Source organism: Blennius ocellaris, assembly GCF_963422515.1.
Source record: "Blennius ocellaris genome assembly, chromosome: 5".
NCBI lineage: Eukaryota > Metazoa > Chordata > Actinopteri > Blenniiformes > Blenniidae > Blennius > Blennius ocellaris.
The window spans coordinates 14,268,498-14,282,668 of NC_137654.1; the positions used below are offsets into that span (position 1 = coordinate 14,268,498).

The 14,171-nt window shown below is 41.8% G+C and overlaps 2 protein-coding genes across 2 annotated transcripts; both read left to right on the forward strand.

Moving 5' to 3' along the window:
• Nucleotides 1–664: 664 nt before the first annotated feature.
• zbtb17 (zinc finger and BTB domain containing 17) lies at nucleotides 665–8,522 on the forward strand. The gene is made up of 15 exons (XM_080496862.1): nucleotides 665–796; nucleotides 1,677–1,918; nucleotides 1,997–2,176; nucleotides 2,427–2,720; nucleotides 2,855–2,944; nucleotides 3,342–3,646; nucleotides 3,871–4,013; nucleotides 4,101–4,401; nucleotides 4,504–4,591; nucleotides 5,106–5,222; nucleotides 5,329–5,449; nucleotides 5,718–5,848; nucleotides 5,960–6,223; nucleotides 6,392–6,481; nucleotides 7,107–8,522. Exons 2-15 carry the CDS (start codon nucleotides 1,714–1,716, stop codon nucleotides 7,514–7,516), a joined length of 2,739 nt encoding a protein of 912 aa, XP_080352988.1. The 5' UTR covers nucleotides 665–796; nucleotides 1,677–1,713; the 3' UTR covers nucleotides 7,517–8,522.
• A 402-nt stretch (nucleotides 8,523–8,924) lies between these two features.
• Nucleotides 8,925–13,602, forward strand: ddost (dolichyl-diphosphooligosaccharide--protein glycosyltransferase subunit (non-catalytic)). The gene is made up of 11 exons (XM_080496253.1): nucleotides 8,925–9,172; nucleotides 9,847–9,957; nucleotides 10,080–10,166; nucleotides 10,253–10,356; nucleotides 10,457–10,551; nucleotides 10,766–10,859; nucleotides 11,038–11,186; nucleotides 12,230–12,377; nucleotides 12,469–12,589; nucleotides 12,703–12,809; nucleotides 12,969–13,602. The coding sequence occupies exons 1-11, from the start codon at nucleotides 8,938–8,940 to the stop codon at nucleotides 13,116–13,118; spliced, it is 1,401 nt and encodes a 466-aa protein (XP_080352379.1). The 5' UTR covers nucleotides 8,925–8,937; the 3' UTR covers nucleotides 13,119–13,602.
• The last annotated feature ends 569 nt before the right edge of the window (nucleotides 13,603–14,171 follow it).

Here is a 14,171-nt window from a genome sequence, read left to right on the forward strand (position 1 = left end):
TGTATTAAAGCAGCTTACAGTAATCAGAGGGTTTGTGCTACTGATGATGGCAGACGTTCAGGGACAATACTCTGAAAAAAATGAAGGTGTGTCAGGGTATCCTGAGCCATTGTCACTTGATCTTGGCTCAATTAATCCACTTCTTCATCTCACCACTTTGAATTTTATAGAAGGCGGCTGGTCGGTTGGCATTTACTGAATCTGGTTTTATTGAAAGAGAAGAGGCAAATGCAATTATAATAGGTTTTATGAGATCGTTTTAATCTCATACACAAGTTAATTCTGACAAATGTTCTCATGCAAAAGCCTTATAGTGCTCACTGCTTGGCCAGGCAAGCTAATATTAATTTGTCTATATCATTACGAGTGACGTTTCTTCTGCTGCTAGAATAAGTTTGGTTTTAAATAGATTAAACACTTTCAGATGTTATGTCGGGGTTAAGCGACACAATTAGGTTTATTTCATTAAAATGACCAATCAAAATGTTCATCCCTGTTACTAAAAAGCATAAAACAACTATTTTAAAGTGGATCGATGTGTCGTCCAGTTAGCGAGCAGGATCGTGTGGCAGCCAATCAGAGACGGGCGAAGGCGGGACTTGTGACAATAGGCGTGTAGTAAAACAGCTCTGCCGGTCCTATCAATCGATCAGAGATATGAAGATGGCGACGGGTGGATGGAGCTAGTGGAGTAGGATCGATCACCGAAACACTCGATTGGGTTTGTTTTTCTTCACTCAACAACACTGCTCGATCCAGGGCCTTGAAACCGGAGCGAAGGAGCGGCAAACAGGGGGTAAATCTTTCGATTAGTTCGTACAAACAATCGTGCGTGGAAGCAACGAGGTGACGGTGAAAACAACAGCAGAGGAAGACGAGCCGCCATCTTGTGTCTACAGTGCTGCGTGTAGGCACGCTAAATTAATCCCTGATAGCTAAACTGCGAGGATGGAGGAATTGTAATCGATGCACGGTGAAGCCGAGCTGTCAGAAGTTAAAGATAATCTTTGTTTACTAGTCTTTTACTAGGAATGGCGTTATTCGGGCATGTTCTGCTTCCGTTGGCCAGTCCTGCGTTCGTAGCGTATTTCGGCCTACATTTAAAGAAACAAGCATGGCATAAAACTAAATGGACCTGCTGAGGACTCCTCCATTCACCTGAAATACAAACCCTCACTTCTTCTATGTACACAAATACACATATTGAGACAAACCTCAATACATATAACTCAGTGAACGCATTGTTGAATCCAATGAACAATAATTGTAGAAGAATTCATGGACCCTTGAGTTCATATTTATTCAAACGCTGGCTGTCATTGCAGTGCATTGGTAATGACTGGCTGTATTGTTATTTAGAATTGAGGTGTATTAAGATCTTAATTGAGATTGTCAGCCCACAACTAAAACTATTTAAGGGAAAGCAATTTTATTGATATTCAGACATATGGCAAGTGACAATGTTTTATAGGAATATACATTAAAACAAAGTGCTTTAAAGGGTTGTAAGTTGGATGGATGGTTGAGGTCATTTGATTTGATCTCTAGAAAGTATGTATTCAGTGCGAATTCGTGAATTGCATTGCCTGGGTGTTGAACAGTCCCAACTGTTCTATAATATTAGCTCTCAGTGAAATCGTTGGGATTTCTACATGTGTCCGATATTTTGTCCTCAGAGTGTGAGCCAACCGAGATTCTTGCATCATCGGAACTATGGAGTTCCCGTGGCACAGCGGGAAAGTTCTGGAGCAGCTTGACAGGCAACGCAAGCAGGGCCTGCTGTGTGACTGCACCTTTGTCGTAGATGGGGTGGACTTCAAGGCTCATAAAGCTGTGCTAGCAGCCTGCAGTGTTTACTTCCGCACCCTCTTCTTAGACCAGAAGGATGTGGTGCACCTCGACATCAGCAATGCTGCAGGTGAGCCACAGCCAGACTGTGGGTTCTAAACACAGGTGCATGTTTGCATGATATTAAGCTGCTGTCACATTCACACAGGTTTGGGTCAAGTCCTGGAGTTTATGTACACCGCCAAGCTGACCTTAGGCCCGCAGAATGTAGAGGACGTGCTGTCTGTTGCTCACTTTCTACAGATGCAAGAAATTGTAAATGCATGTTCTGCATACCAGTCCATGTCAAATACAGCTCCTTCCCTCATAACATTGGATTTTTCGACTGGTAAGTTTGATTCCTCTTTGCTTTGGGGGCTATTTCAGTGTAGAACTGTGGCTGAACAACACAGGTTGATTAGCTGTTGAAATTAATTGGCTTTATATTTTTGGATCGCTCTTTAAAGTTATTAGGTATTGTCCCTAGGTTAAAGTCTGCTTATATATCAAATCATTCACAACATAAAAGTTCCATTTGTAAACAGTCTGTAAACATTTGCAGCCTCATAATAACGTTTTATCTTTACCAAACCAAACAGGTGAAAAAACAGGTGAAATTGAACTCAAAGAGGATCTTGAAAGTCAGCTTTCTGAAGTGGCATCGCATGTAGAGAAGGATGGAGAAGCCCCGGAAAGTGGAGATGGATTAAATGAGGAGGTTCCTGCTGAACCAGAGCAGATCGTTTCCCAGCCTGCCCCCACCAGACTTCCCCCAGCCCGCAAACGACCCCCCAAAACCCTCACTGTTTCTGCTCAAAAGAAGATCCATGTTAAGAAGGAGGAGCAGACGCGGGGTTTTCAGGACGACCCCTCGGATGCTGACTACACACCCAGTAATTACATATTTCTGACATGCTATTTCTTTACCTTGTGTGTGGAACTTTTGAAAGGCAACATGCTGCAGCACTGAATGAAAGACATGTTTATTGAGCGATTGGGTTTAGAGATTGTTTCACTATATCTACAGAGTCACAGCTGAAATCTGCTGACAGCTCCTCCTACATGAGCTCTCGGGGAAGAAGAATCAGAAAACGTCCTCGGCGGAACTTCCCACCTGGTGAGCAGGTTCCTCTTATACTCTATATTAAGAGTAGAAACTGTTCTGTTTTGCTCGTAGCCTCTTTGCTTGCAAATTGACTTGTGGAGACACAAACTCAGGAATCATCTAATCACATGACCATTTCCATTTGTTAGATGCTTTCGCTGCAATAAGTACCAAAACAATAACAATCTATTCGTTCCAGTTGAAGCTTTTCTTAAGTTACATGTTTTAAATGTCTTCAGACTCAAAAAATAAAGTCTAAAAAAACTGAGCCTGATTGGAGTTTGTTTTTTTCAATCCATGCCAGATATCACTTCCTTAAACCTCTTTCTGAAACCTGTGGTCTCTTTGTACTTGTTCGTGATTTCAGTCTGGGGTGGTTATCAATTTCAACAACTTACTCCTCTCGCAGACAATGACTCAGAAGAAGAAGGCCCGTCAAAAAAGGATGCAGAAAAGAAGTTGTCGGAGCCGACAGAGGTGATTGAAGAGCTCGAGGATGACTCTGTGGAGACGGACGATGGCGAAGTGGATGACGATGAAGAAGACGTTGGAGTGGACAATGACGAGTTCAGCCAACAGGAGGAGGAGGATGAGGAGGAGGAGGAGGAGGCGGCTGACTCCAGCAGCGAGAGAGACGAGAGGCAATCTCAATCAGCGTCCATGAGCAACCGGTCTGAATCAAAACCTTACAGCTCCGTGACACACAAATGTGAGGTGAGAACTGTCAGGATGGAAAGGATGAACCACATTCAAGGATTTTTATTGTCATACCGCGGAACTGCAGGGCACTACCAGGGTTCAACAGTCTCACAGCTTCTGGAAAGCTTGACACTTTCATGAATATTTCGAAGATCCAGAGTTGAATGCACTTTCTCTTTACATTTGCATATGAATCTTTGCATTACATATTTCTTCTTTTTTTTTTTTTTACCTTGTAGGATTGTGGGAAGAAGTTCACTCACACAGGCAACTTCAAGAGGCACATGCGCATTCACACAGGAGAGAAACCGTTCAGTTGCCGGGACTGCAGCAAGGCTTTCTCCGACCCCGCAGCTTGTAAAGCACACGAGAAAACACACAGGTAAGTTACTTAGGTTTTATTCAGACTTTGAGATTCAGCCCACCCCAACCAACAGCTAAGCTCTCGTTTTGTTTTGTTTTTTCCCAGTCCCCTGAAGCCGTACTGCTGCTCCACGTGTGGGAAGAGCTACCGACAGATCAGCCTGCTGAACCTGCACCGGAAGCGCCACACGGGCGAGGCGCGCTACAGCTGCGAAGTGTGCGGCAAGCTGTTCACCACCTCAGGCAACCTGAAGCGCCACCAGCTGGTGCACAGCGGGGAGAAACCGTACCACTGCGACTTCTGCGAGAAGGCCTTCTCCGACCCCACCGCCAAGATGCGACACCTGGAGACGCATGACACGGAGAAGGGCAACAAGTGTCCGCACTGCGATAAACGCTTCAACCAGGTAACAACACGCGCGGAGGAATTTCACTTGTGTAGGCTCAAATTGAAGACAAATATTGAACTGGTGAACTTTGTTGTGTTTTGTTTAATTTTTTCTCACAAGATTGGAAATCTAAAGGCTCACTTAAAAATCCATATTACTGACGGGCCTCTTAAGTGCAAGGAGTGTGGCAAACAGTTTACCACTTCAGGTAAAAAGAAAACTCTTCTTCTTTCTTACACTCGTCTGTATTCTGGAGGAAATGTGCGTGTTTTTATGTTATTCCATTATAAAGAGACAGTAACAACTAAAATTGTTATAGAAAAATGCACAATTAATGCATTTTTATTTGCATCCTTAAAAACACACAGAGTGCTTTGGATGTTAAAAACTAGTAAAATGAACTGAAAATATAAAAATGATAACATTAACAGATTATCATGAGTGCAGTAGTAAAAAATGATGGATGTAAGGATGGAATAACACAAGAAACGAGATACAACATGATAAATGTGCAGGTGAAGTGAAATCTGGATATCTGCCTTTGGAATAAACAGCTGTGGGTGGGTCAAAAACTAGATCATACATTGAAATACCCCCCAAAGCAGATAAGATGAAGTACAATCTGACTTCATGTTTGACTGTTTAAGTTTTCCAATAGAAGTCGACATGGTTGCTTTATTGGCTTTCAATCTCATCTTTGTGCATTGTGGCCTTCACTTTAGGAAATCTAAAAAGACACCTGCGGGTACACAGTGGGGAGAAACCCTACGTCTGCGTGCACTGCCAGAGAGCTTTCAGTGACCCCGGAGCTCTGCAGCGGCATGAACGCATCCACACAGGTACTATCACGATATTCCGGGACTTGATAAAAGGATGTTAATATGAATGTTCACACGAGCGTCGTCCACTTCCCGCCTCAGTGACGCTGTAATGCACTTGTTACAGGAGAGAAGCCCTGCGTTTGTCTGATATGCGGCAAGGCTTTCACCCAGGCGAGCTCCCTCATCGCTCATGTCCGTCAGCACACAGGAGAGAAGCCCTACGTTTGCGACCGCTGTGGCAAAAGGTCAGCACAGACGTTGCTCACGTCAGGCTGATTTCACTGAACTCGAAGCTCGCCGATGACTTTAAGCATTCAGATCTTCAGGCTCACCAACTACAACTGTCTGCATGTGGAAATTTGATAAAAAAAAAAATGTTTACACAAAATACAAAATTAATACAGATTTTTGTTTTTCTTATGAGATTCGTTGTTAGGGTTTAGTTGCTTTAACAATGAAAATTCTTTTCTCGCATCTTTCTTGAATTTTCTGTCTCGTTATCCTTTTTTCCAGGTTTGTGCAGTCAAGCCAGTTGGCCAATCACATTCGCCATCATGACAATGTCCGCCCACACAAATGTCAGATGTGCAACAAAGCATTCGTCAACGTGGGAGACTTGTCGAAGCACATCATCATTCACACAGGTAAAGACAGAAATTGTCTTGAAGAAAACGAGCAGTAAAGTCTCTGTTAACGGGACATTTAAATCCCGCTTAACTGGTGTTCTGCTCCTTCCCTCCGTCTGGTCCCCGCAGGAGAGAAACCTTTCCTCTGTGACAAATGTGGCCGAGGTTTCAACCGTGTGGACAACCTGCGCTCCCACGTCAAGACCGTCCACCATGGCAAGGCGGGTATGAAGCGGCTGGTCGTCGCCGGGGGGAACTCGGACGAGGGGGTAGACGCATGCGCAGTGCCGTGTACTTCTGAGAGTGAGATCAACATCGTCACCGTCACCACAGAGGACATCGTCACCTTGACAACGGAGGCCCTGGCAGCCTCTGCTGTGGCTCAGCTGACAGGTCAGACAACCTTCAGTACCAATTTCAGTCTTTTGGGGTGGATTGGCAGGAAATAGTCAACATCGGGGGATCGGAGCACCAGCAATACTTCTGCATACTTTGAAGACTATGAAACTAATAAATATGAAGAGGATGGTGGTGTAATTGCTTTCTATTTTCTGTTACCAGTGGTTCCAGTGACTACTGCAGTGTCTGCAGATGACACCGAGGCTTTGAAAGCTGAAATCACCAAGGCAGTCGAGAAAGTGCAAGAAGCAGGTAACTTCGTAAATAATACAGACTCACACAGAGAGTCGGCTTTTAAAAATATTTTTTTTTCGAGTAAACATTTTTCAGAACTGGATGTAATGTATTGGCAAGGGCCGACTGTCAAAGTGAGAGTCCTTTGTCTGGTCTGCTGCTACGGTAACTTTAATTACTGTGAGGAAGATGGACGTTATTCTCCACTGCTGAAAAGAAGTAAAATGGATGGAAAATCACACTTTTGTATACTAAAACAACGAATGGACAAACGTGTTTAAAAGTCTTGTCATTTTCCTTCTGACATTAGTTTGCTGATTTAATCAATTTTACACATAGTATACACTCAGTCAGGAGCTTAATGTTATAAACAGAACTCCTCCAAATATTTGAACTGAATCTTCACAGAACTGATTGTCAGATAATGTCAGTGGGATTTTGTGTCAATTTTTTTTAGCTTTTTTTTTTTTTTTTAGTTTTTCATATCAGAACAGAGCATTATCCACCCATCCATCTTTAACACCAGCTTTAAACGTTGATTGACGGGGCCGAGAGAGACTCTTTTATACCCTTTAGTAAAATAAAATGGAAAATATACAAGTTTGAAAGACTTATTTTGTTTCTGTTTAATTTTTTTTCCTAGACCCCAACACCCAGATCTTGTACGCTTGTGACTCGTGTGGAGACAAATTTTTAGATGCCAGCTCCCTGGCCCAGCACGTACGCATTCACACGGCTCAGGCCCTGGTCATGTTTCAGGCGGACTCCGACTTCTACCAGTACACCGCAACCACTGCAGCAGAAGGAGATGCTGCCACAACATGGCAGCCAACGCCGGAGCAGGTCATCCAGGAAGGCGAGCTAATCTTCCGCACGCAGGAGGGAGCGGAGGAAACAGGAGAAGGAATCATAGAAGAGAGCCAAGTACAAGAGGAATCAGGAGTCATTGAAAAGGAGGAGGTGACAGTGGAGAATGGACAGGCGGAGCCAGAGCTCCAGACAGGAAAAGATCTAAAGAAGAAAAAAGAAGTGGAGATGGATTGTGAGGCATAGTAGAGCAAATTTGTGAAGAATGAATGAAAGATTGGTTGAAATTGCCATACACTACCAGTGAAACGTTTGGACATAACTTCTCATTCACTGTTTTTCCTTTATTTTCTTGACTATTTACATTCTCACTAAGGGCATCAAAACTATCTATGAACACATCGAATTATTTAGTAAACAAAGAAGCTTTGAGTAACATGTTTTATATTTTAAATTCTTCAAAATAGCCACCCTTTGCTTTGATTCATGCTTTGCACTCACTTGACATTTTTGATGGCTTCAGAGAGAATCTACTCTGTAATTAGCCAAGAAAATAAAGAAGAAACAATGAATGAATGAGAAGGTGTGTCCTAACATTTGACTGGAAGTGTACATAATATGTGTGATTTTGTCTCCATTTATAAATATGAATTTGTGCAGAATTCCAGCAAAAATGTCCACTGATTTTCAGTAAATTGCTGAACAAAGTATTTTACAACTTTGTATAGATTGTTTATTTTTAGACTGCAAGGTAGGACTGCACCTTATCTGTTGTATATAAAACATTTAACTCACAGGTCTGTCTTATCTAATGTAACTAAAGAAAACCCTGTTTGTTTTTATTTCCCTGATGAAATATGTACATTCTGCTTAGTCAAAATATTAACAATATTTTATTGTACTTGGTTGAAATATTTTCATGCAAAGCACATACAGAAATTATTTACGTGAAGTCATGCAGGTACTCAAGATTTAGGTAAAACACTGAACATTTTCTCCCTGTACAATATTTGTGTATGTCTTCTAAACAAGTCTTAATACCTCAGATAGAAGAATAAGACCAACAGATGATGTAGTGATGACAAGCTGGTTTCTATTAATACTAAAGCTGTTTTTCTTTTTTGGTTTTCTGATATGACAGTTTTCTTCCATCAGTTGTTTTCTGTCCATCATTCACTTCTACAGATGCTTTATTATATATCTGCAACCTTCGATTAACTGGGTGTCCACTCAATAAAGAGTCATCACAATCTGACAACCTTTGTTCTATATTATTTCAATAGAAGCACTTTGGAATTCATTAATTTGTAGAAGTTTCATTTATTGAATAGAGAATATATACAGTGGATACTTGGTCTTTGCCATGTCTTGGGTTAGGTGGTTTTTACTATAACTCTACTTCTCATAACTACGGAACCAGCACTTGGACAAATTATATTTGCGATGTATGTGTAGACACGATAGGGGGAAAAAACAGTTTGAATTGAATTATATATAAGACCTTTCCAATATGAACAAACTTTCTTTTTCCGGTCTTATAATAAAGCTCACATCCCATTGGTGGAGTGGCAGTTGAGGGTGACGCGTTCCTCTTTTTGATTGGCTGCTTTCCGGGGTCAAGGTTCAGCCTGCTGCTGCTAACGCTGACGTCGCTCTTCTGCAGGATAATGGCGGCGCTGACAGCAGACGTGCAGGCAAACCGGTCCGGTTCTGTATCAGTGTCCAAGAAACGGACCGGGAAGATGTCTTCCAACAGGTTGGGGCTTTTGGACAGCAGTGTCCTGGTGCTGCTCGCGTTATCCTCTCTGCTGCATTGCGCTGTGGCCGACGGGAAGACGCTCGTGCTGCTGGACAACCTGAACATCAGAGACACCCATTCAATCTTCTTCCGCAGTCTGGCAGGTTGGTGCAAATATCAGGCGTTTTGTTCTTTTTACGCACTAAGTGTCTTTTCATAAACCATTTGCAATAGCTATCAGTCGTTAAGATAGACTACTGATAGACTTAGAGGCCTTTAGATGTAGCGTTCAAGTTGAGCAGCTAGCATTAGCTTAGCTATAGCGTTCCCTCTTACAGTTGTATCTGTCATGACTGTATACTGTACATTTGTTTTGGATTTTTAATGTTAATTACTCAATTAAACTTCCCAATCAAAATTTTATTATGGTCACACCATCTAGGACTTTGTTGAAACCTATAAGAACTGTATGTGTTCAATTCAGAAAAAACCCCCAAGATATTTATGGTCAAACAGTGTGTCACACAATGAATGTTTGTGAAAAAAAATCAGAAATAAGTTATAATTGTATAATCCTTATGATTATATCTTCTCTCAAAATGCAACATTATTCTTAAACAGGCATTTTCTGCCCATGTCTCTTGACTTGATGTCAAATCAGAGGTAATGCATTTTAGATTATTTAAGACATCAATGCTTATAAACACTCAGCACTGCTCAGTCATAGTGATGGCCCAGTCCTTTATAGATGCATTGTAATTCCTTCTAAACTGTACTCTATATTAGCACGTTTAAATCATGCTAGTATAGATGATGACGACTCTTATTTCATTTACAGATCGCGGTTTCGACCTCTCATTCAAGACTGCTGATGATTCCTCACTGTCACTTATCAAATATGGCCAATTCCTGTATGACCATTTGATCCTTTTTTCGCCATCAGTTGAAGGTAAACGAGACATTCTTGGTTCAAATTGTATAGCATGCATATATATATAAATATATATGCGTGTGTTTAGAGAGAGAGACACACAAGTTTCAACATTGTAATTTTTTTCACATCATCTGCAGACTTTGGAGGAAACATAAATGTGGAGACCATTACATCCTTCATTGATGGTGGAGGCAACGTCCTGATTGCTGCCAGCTCAGACATTGGTCAGTTGATCTCTTACAGTGTTTTGTATGGTTAATGCATTCTGGCTTTCTCGTAACGTAATTTATTTTCTCATCTTGATACACAGGTGACCCACTGAGGGAGCTGGGCAGCGAGTGTGGTATTGAGTTTGATGAGGAGAAGACTGCCGTCATCGACCATCACAACTATGATGTGTCCGATCCCGGAGAGGTAAACAGTGGTATTCAGCTAAAAGGCACACGCGTTGTATTCAGTCTTACAAAATGTCATTCCATGCTGTCACTTACTACTGGTCTCTTTTTGTCGGTAGCACACCATGATTGTCGCTGACCCAGAGAACCTCCTGAAAGCTCCAACTATTGTCGGCAAACCTACTAATAAACCCGTTTTATTTAAGGGTGTTGGGTAAGCACCACCAACATGTTTCAAACAGCAATAGCCGCATTCTGCTACTCTTGCATACCACTGAATGACTTGTGAATATGAGCTCCACTATGCATGTGTGGTAGATTTGTTGAGCAAAGGTTGAGGTCTTCCATCATGTTGAAGAATAGATGCATCACTCATACAAGTAAATCTTAATGTCCCTATAAGCCACTGCCACCTTCTTCTCTTCTAGGATGGTTGCAGACCCAGACAACCCACTTGTACTTGACATCCTTACCGGCTCCTCGACTTCGTACTCCTTCTTTCCTGACCGGCCTATTTCTCAGGTAACATCACTGACTTCAAATCCGGAAATTGTGCTCGATAATACTTGTATTTCCATGTATTAACAAGATGATGATAGTAGAACTGTAGACCTCAATGGTTTTTCTGTTTCACTTTTCCAGTCCATTTCTTTATTGGATATTCACGGTAATGCAGTAATGTGCATTTACATTTTTCCAGTACCCGCATGCCGTGGGCAAGAACACCCTGCTGATTGCCGGCCTGCAGGCCAGAAACAACGCCAGAGTGGTTTTCAGCGGCTCTCTTGACTTCTTCAGTGATGCCTTCTTCAACTCTGCCGTGCAGAAGGCCACTCCAGGCTCACAGAGGTAAACCTAACCATTCAGCCCCTCCAGAGCGCCCCTGCACGAACAAGACACTTTTGTGGTCAGTGTGTTATATTTAAGAATGCACATTTTTGCAGTACTAAAATGGTTTGCATGCTCAACTCGGAGTGAGGTTTGGCAGCATTGTCTCCTCCCACTGTCCAAAAACATGAATTTTGGGTTAATTGGTGACTCTAAATTGCCTGTCGGTCTTTAATGGGTCTTTCTGAGGTTTCCTTGTCATGGACTGACCCGAAGGCCCATACGTGTTGTTGCACCTGTCAGGATGTCCCTTCCCTTCTCCCCTAGTGACTTGTCTCCATTGTCCTAATTTATGGAAGGTGGTGTTGAAGGAAGATATAGAAGACACTTCTATGCAAGTGGACACATCATATAGTTTTAGTAAATCAAGACTGGAGGACGTTTGCAGCCTTTCTCGGGGCCAAACTTGGTTGATTATGAAGGACAAAATAGTTGGGAATCAAAAAATACTCACTTGTATAATGCCTTTTGTGCAGTTTAAAAGAAGCGATAAATAACATTTAAAGTAAAAGTTAGTAACTTGAGTTTCAATGGTAAAAGCGGAAGGCATTTTAAAAGTAGAATAAAACAAATGAGATTATAAAACAGACAATAATCATTTAAAAACTGTTGACGCACCAAAAGCTTTTCCTGGATTTGATTGGCTAATAGTGTTTCGTGTGTCCTGAGAAGTTTGATATTCAGCTATGATGTCAGCGCACATGTAACGGCAGCGTCTTTCTTTTGACGTTACAAAGTAACAGAAGTCCAAACACCTCAAATTTTCACGATGTTGGATCCTCAATGTGTAAGATTACTGGAAATTCTCACCGTGGGTCATATTCACCTTCCACTGTGGTGTGTTTGAGAAATACTTCTATTGAAGGAGAAAGCTCTTCAATTCAAACACATTTCCAATTGCTTAGTGAATTTTTCCAAAGGGTTGGATTCTTTAAATCAACCACACAAAGGTTATATTAAAGGTGGTAGTTGAAGCCCTTCACTCCTGGTTGTGTTCTTCTCAGGCACGGGCAGACGGGGAACATGGAGCTGGCCGAGGCTCTGTCTCGCTGGGTTTTTAAAGAGGCTGGAGTCCTCCGAGTGGGCGCCGTTACCCACCATCCCGTGGGAGAGCGCATGCCCCCTGCAGCGTATACCATCACTGACCTTGTGGTGAGTTGAACCCTCGTCTCCCCGCCGATGTTTTTCTCCATTCAGCGGAAAGCAGCCGCGTTATCTGATGGGGTTTGTCTTCGCCGTGCAGGAGTACAGCATTGTAATCGAGATGCTGTCTGAGGGTCGCTGGGTCCCCTTCGATGGAGATGACATTCAGCTGGAGTTTGTGAGGATCGATCCCTTCGTCAGGACTTACCTCAAGAAGAATGGTACGTGGCCATCTTGATGATTATATATTTGGGGTTGATATTAGAAGCTTGATATAGAAAAGTAACTTGTATTTAAATAGCATTCAGTCTAAATGAAGAACTCTTTCTTCTAGGAGGAAAATACAGTGTCCAGTTCAAACTGCCTGATGTTTACGGAGTCTTCCAGTTCAAGGTGGACTACAATAGACTGGGATACACTCATCTCTACTCCTCAACTCAGGCAAGTGTTTCAAGCTTACCCCATGTAATAAACGCACTGTTGTGATTACTGTTCAATATTTCATGTATTGAGCTGTTTTACAGTGTAGTTGTTGTATATGTGAGTGGCTTTACCTGATGTGTGGCTGGTTAACTTATAAAGTCCCTCTCCCCACCACAGGTATCCGTTCGCCCCCTGCAGCACACTCAGTACGAGCGCTTTATCCCTTCAGCCTTCCCGTACTACGCAAGTGTCTTCTCCATGATGGGGGGCCTCTTCGTCTTCAGTGTAGTGTTTCTCCACATGAAAGAGAAGGAGAAGTCAGACTAGAAACACCAACGAAGGACAAACTACATGAAATTGAACTTGTGTTGAAATTGAATGTCTTTTGTATGTTCCGGGTTTTCATGCAGGGACTTTGAACTGTTTCTATTCTCATACTTGGGCGTTAAATTAATTGGGGGCAGGGTCTGTGAACCAAAATGTCTGCTGACTGCAAAACAATGCAATTTTGTTTTTTTTGGGACATTGAAATCACCCGAAGGCCCATACGTTTTCTTGCGTCAGCATTTGTATAAAGCCGCGTTACATTTGATACAGTTTTCCCTCAAGAAAAGTATTTGCCTTGCCTACTGGATGAAAATTTCAGTTAAATTACAACCCAACTCTTGATAATCGGACTAGGAAAAAGGTTAGAGTGGTAACTACATGCACTGAATATGCCAACTGCTCTTTTTTTTTTTTTAAATGACAAAAATCTTTGTTTCCTAAAAGTTGGATTCATTCTAACAATAAAATACTGACATTCCACTCAGTAGAAGCTTGCATCCTTGTTTGACTTGACAAAACTCCCACAAACTAAGAATGATGATATGGATTAAGCAATGTAATGCTGAAGTAATTAACATTCTAGCCAAATTTTAAGCTCATTCAACCTTTTTTCAACAATTGGGATAGTTTTAACAGGCAGTGTCCTCTGAAGCAGCCAGCATGGAATAGGTCAAGACACCAGAAGTGTGGCCAAGCTTGCCTTTTTTAACTTGATAGAGGCCCTTTGTAGTTAAAATTATTGTGCTTTTAAACAGCTAGTGACTAGAGCACTGATTAAGATGACATTTTTATGAGCACACTTGTTTGCAAGCGGATGCTTCATTAGTACTTTATAGAAAACCGATGTTTTGGGCTGGCTTACCTGAAAAATTAGCTTTAGTTCAGGGAAAGCTAAAGCTAATTTTAGTTAGATTTTCACCAACACATCAATCCACATTTGAAAGCATTTTAGGATTGGTCCTCAGAACAGACTTGCAAAATAAACCGTGTGCTTTTTTTCACTCTTATATTTTCAGTTATTAATAAATATGAGCATATTTAAACATTTACAAA

Bases quoted from the DNA above. Each gene is read 5' to 3' on its own strand.
- zbtb17 (XM_080496862.1), top strand. From the start codon at position 1,714: ATGGAGTTCCCGTGGCACAGCGGGAAAGTTCTGGAGCAGCTTGACAGG. The intron at 5,450-5,717 runs GTCAGCACAGAC...CCTTTTTTCCAG, and splicing joins TGCGACCGCTGTGGCAAAAG to GTTTGTGCAGTCAAGCCAGT. The intron at 6,224-6,391 runs GTCAGACAACCT...TTCTGTTACCAG, and splicing joins TGCTGTGGCTCAGCTGACAG to TGGTTCCAGTGACTACTGCA.
- ddost (XM_080496253.1), top strand. From the start codon at position 8,938: ATGGCGGCGCTGACAGCAGACGTGCAGGCAAACCGGTCCGGTTCTGTA. The intron at 10,860-11,037 runs GTAACATCACTG...ACATTTTTCCAG, and splicing joins CTGACCGGCCTATTTCTCAG to TACCCGCATGCCGTGGGCAA. The intron at 12,590-12,702 runs GTACGTGGCCAT...TCTTTCTTCTAG, and splicing joins GACTTACCTCAAGAAGAATG to GAGGAAAATACAGTGTCCAG.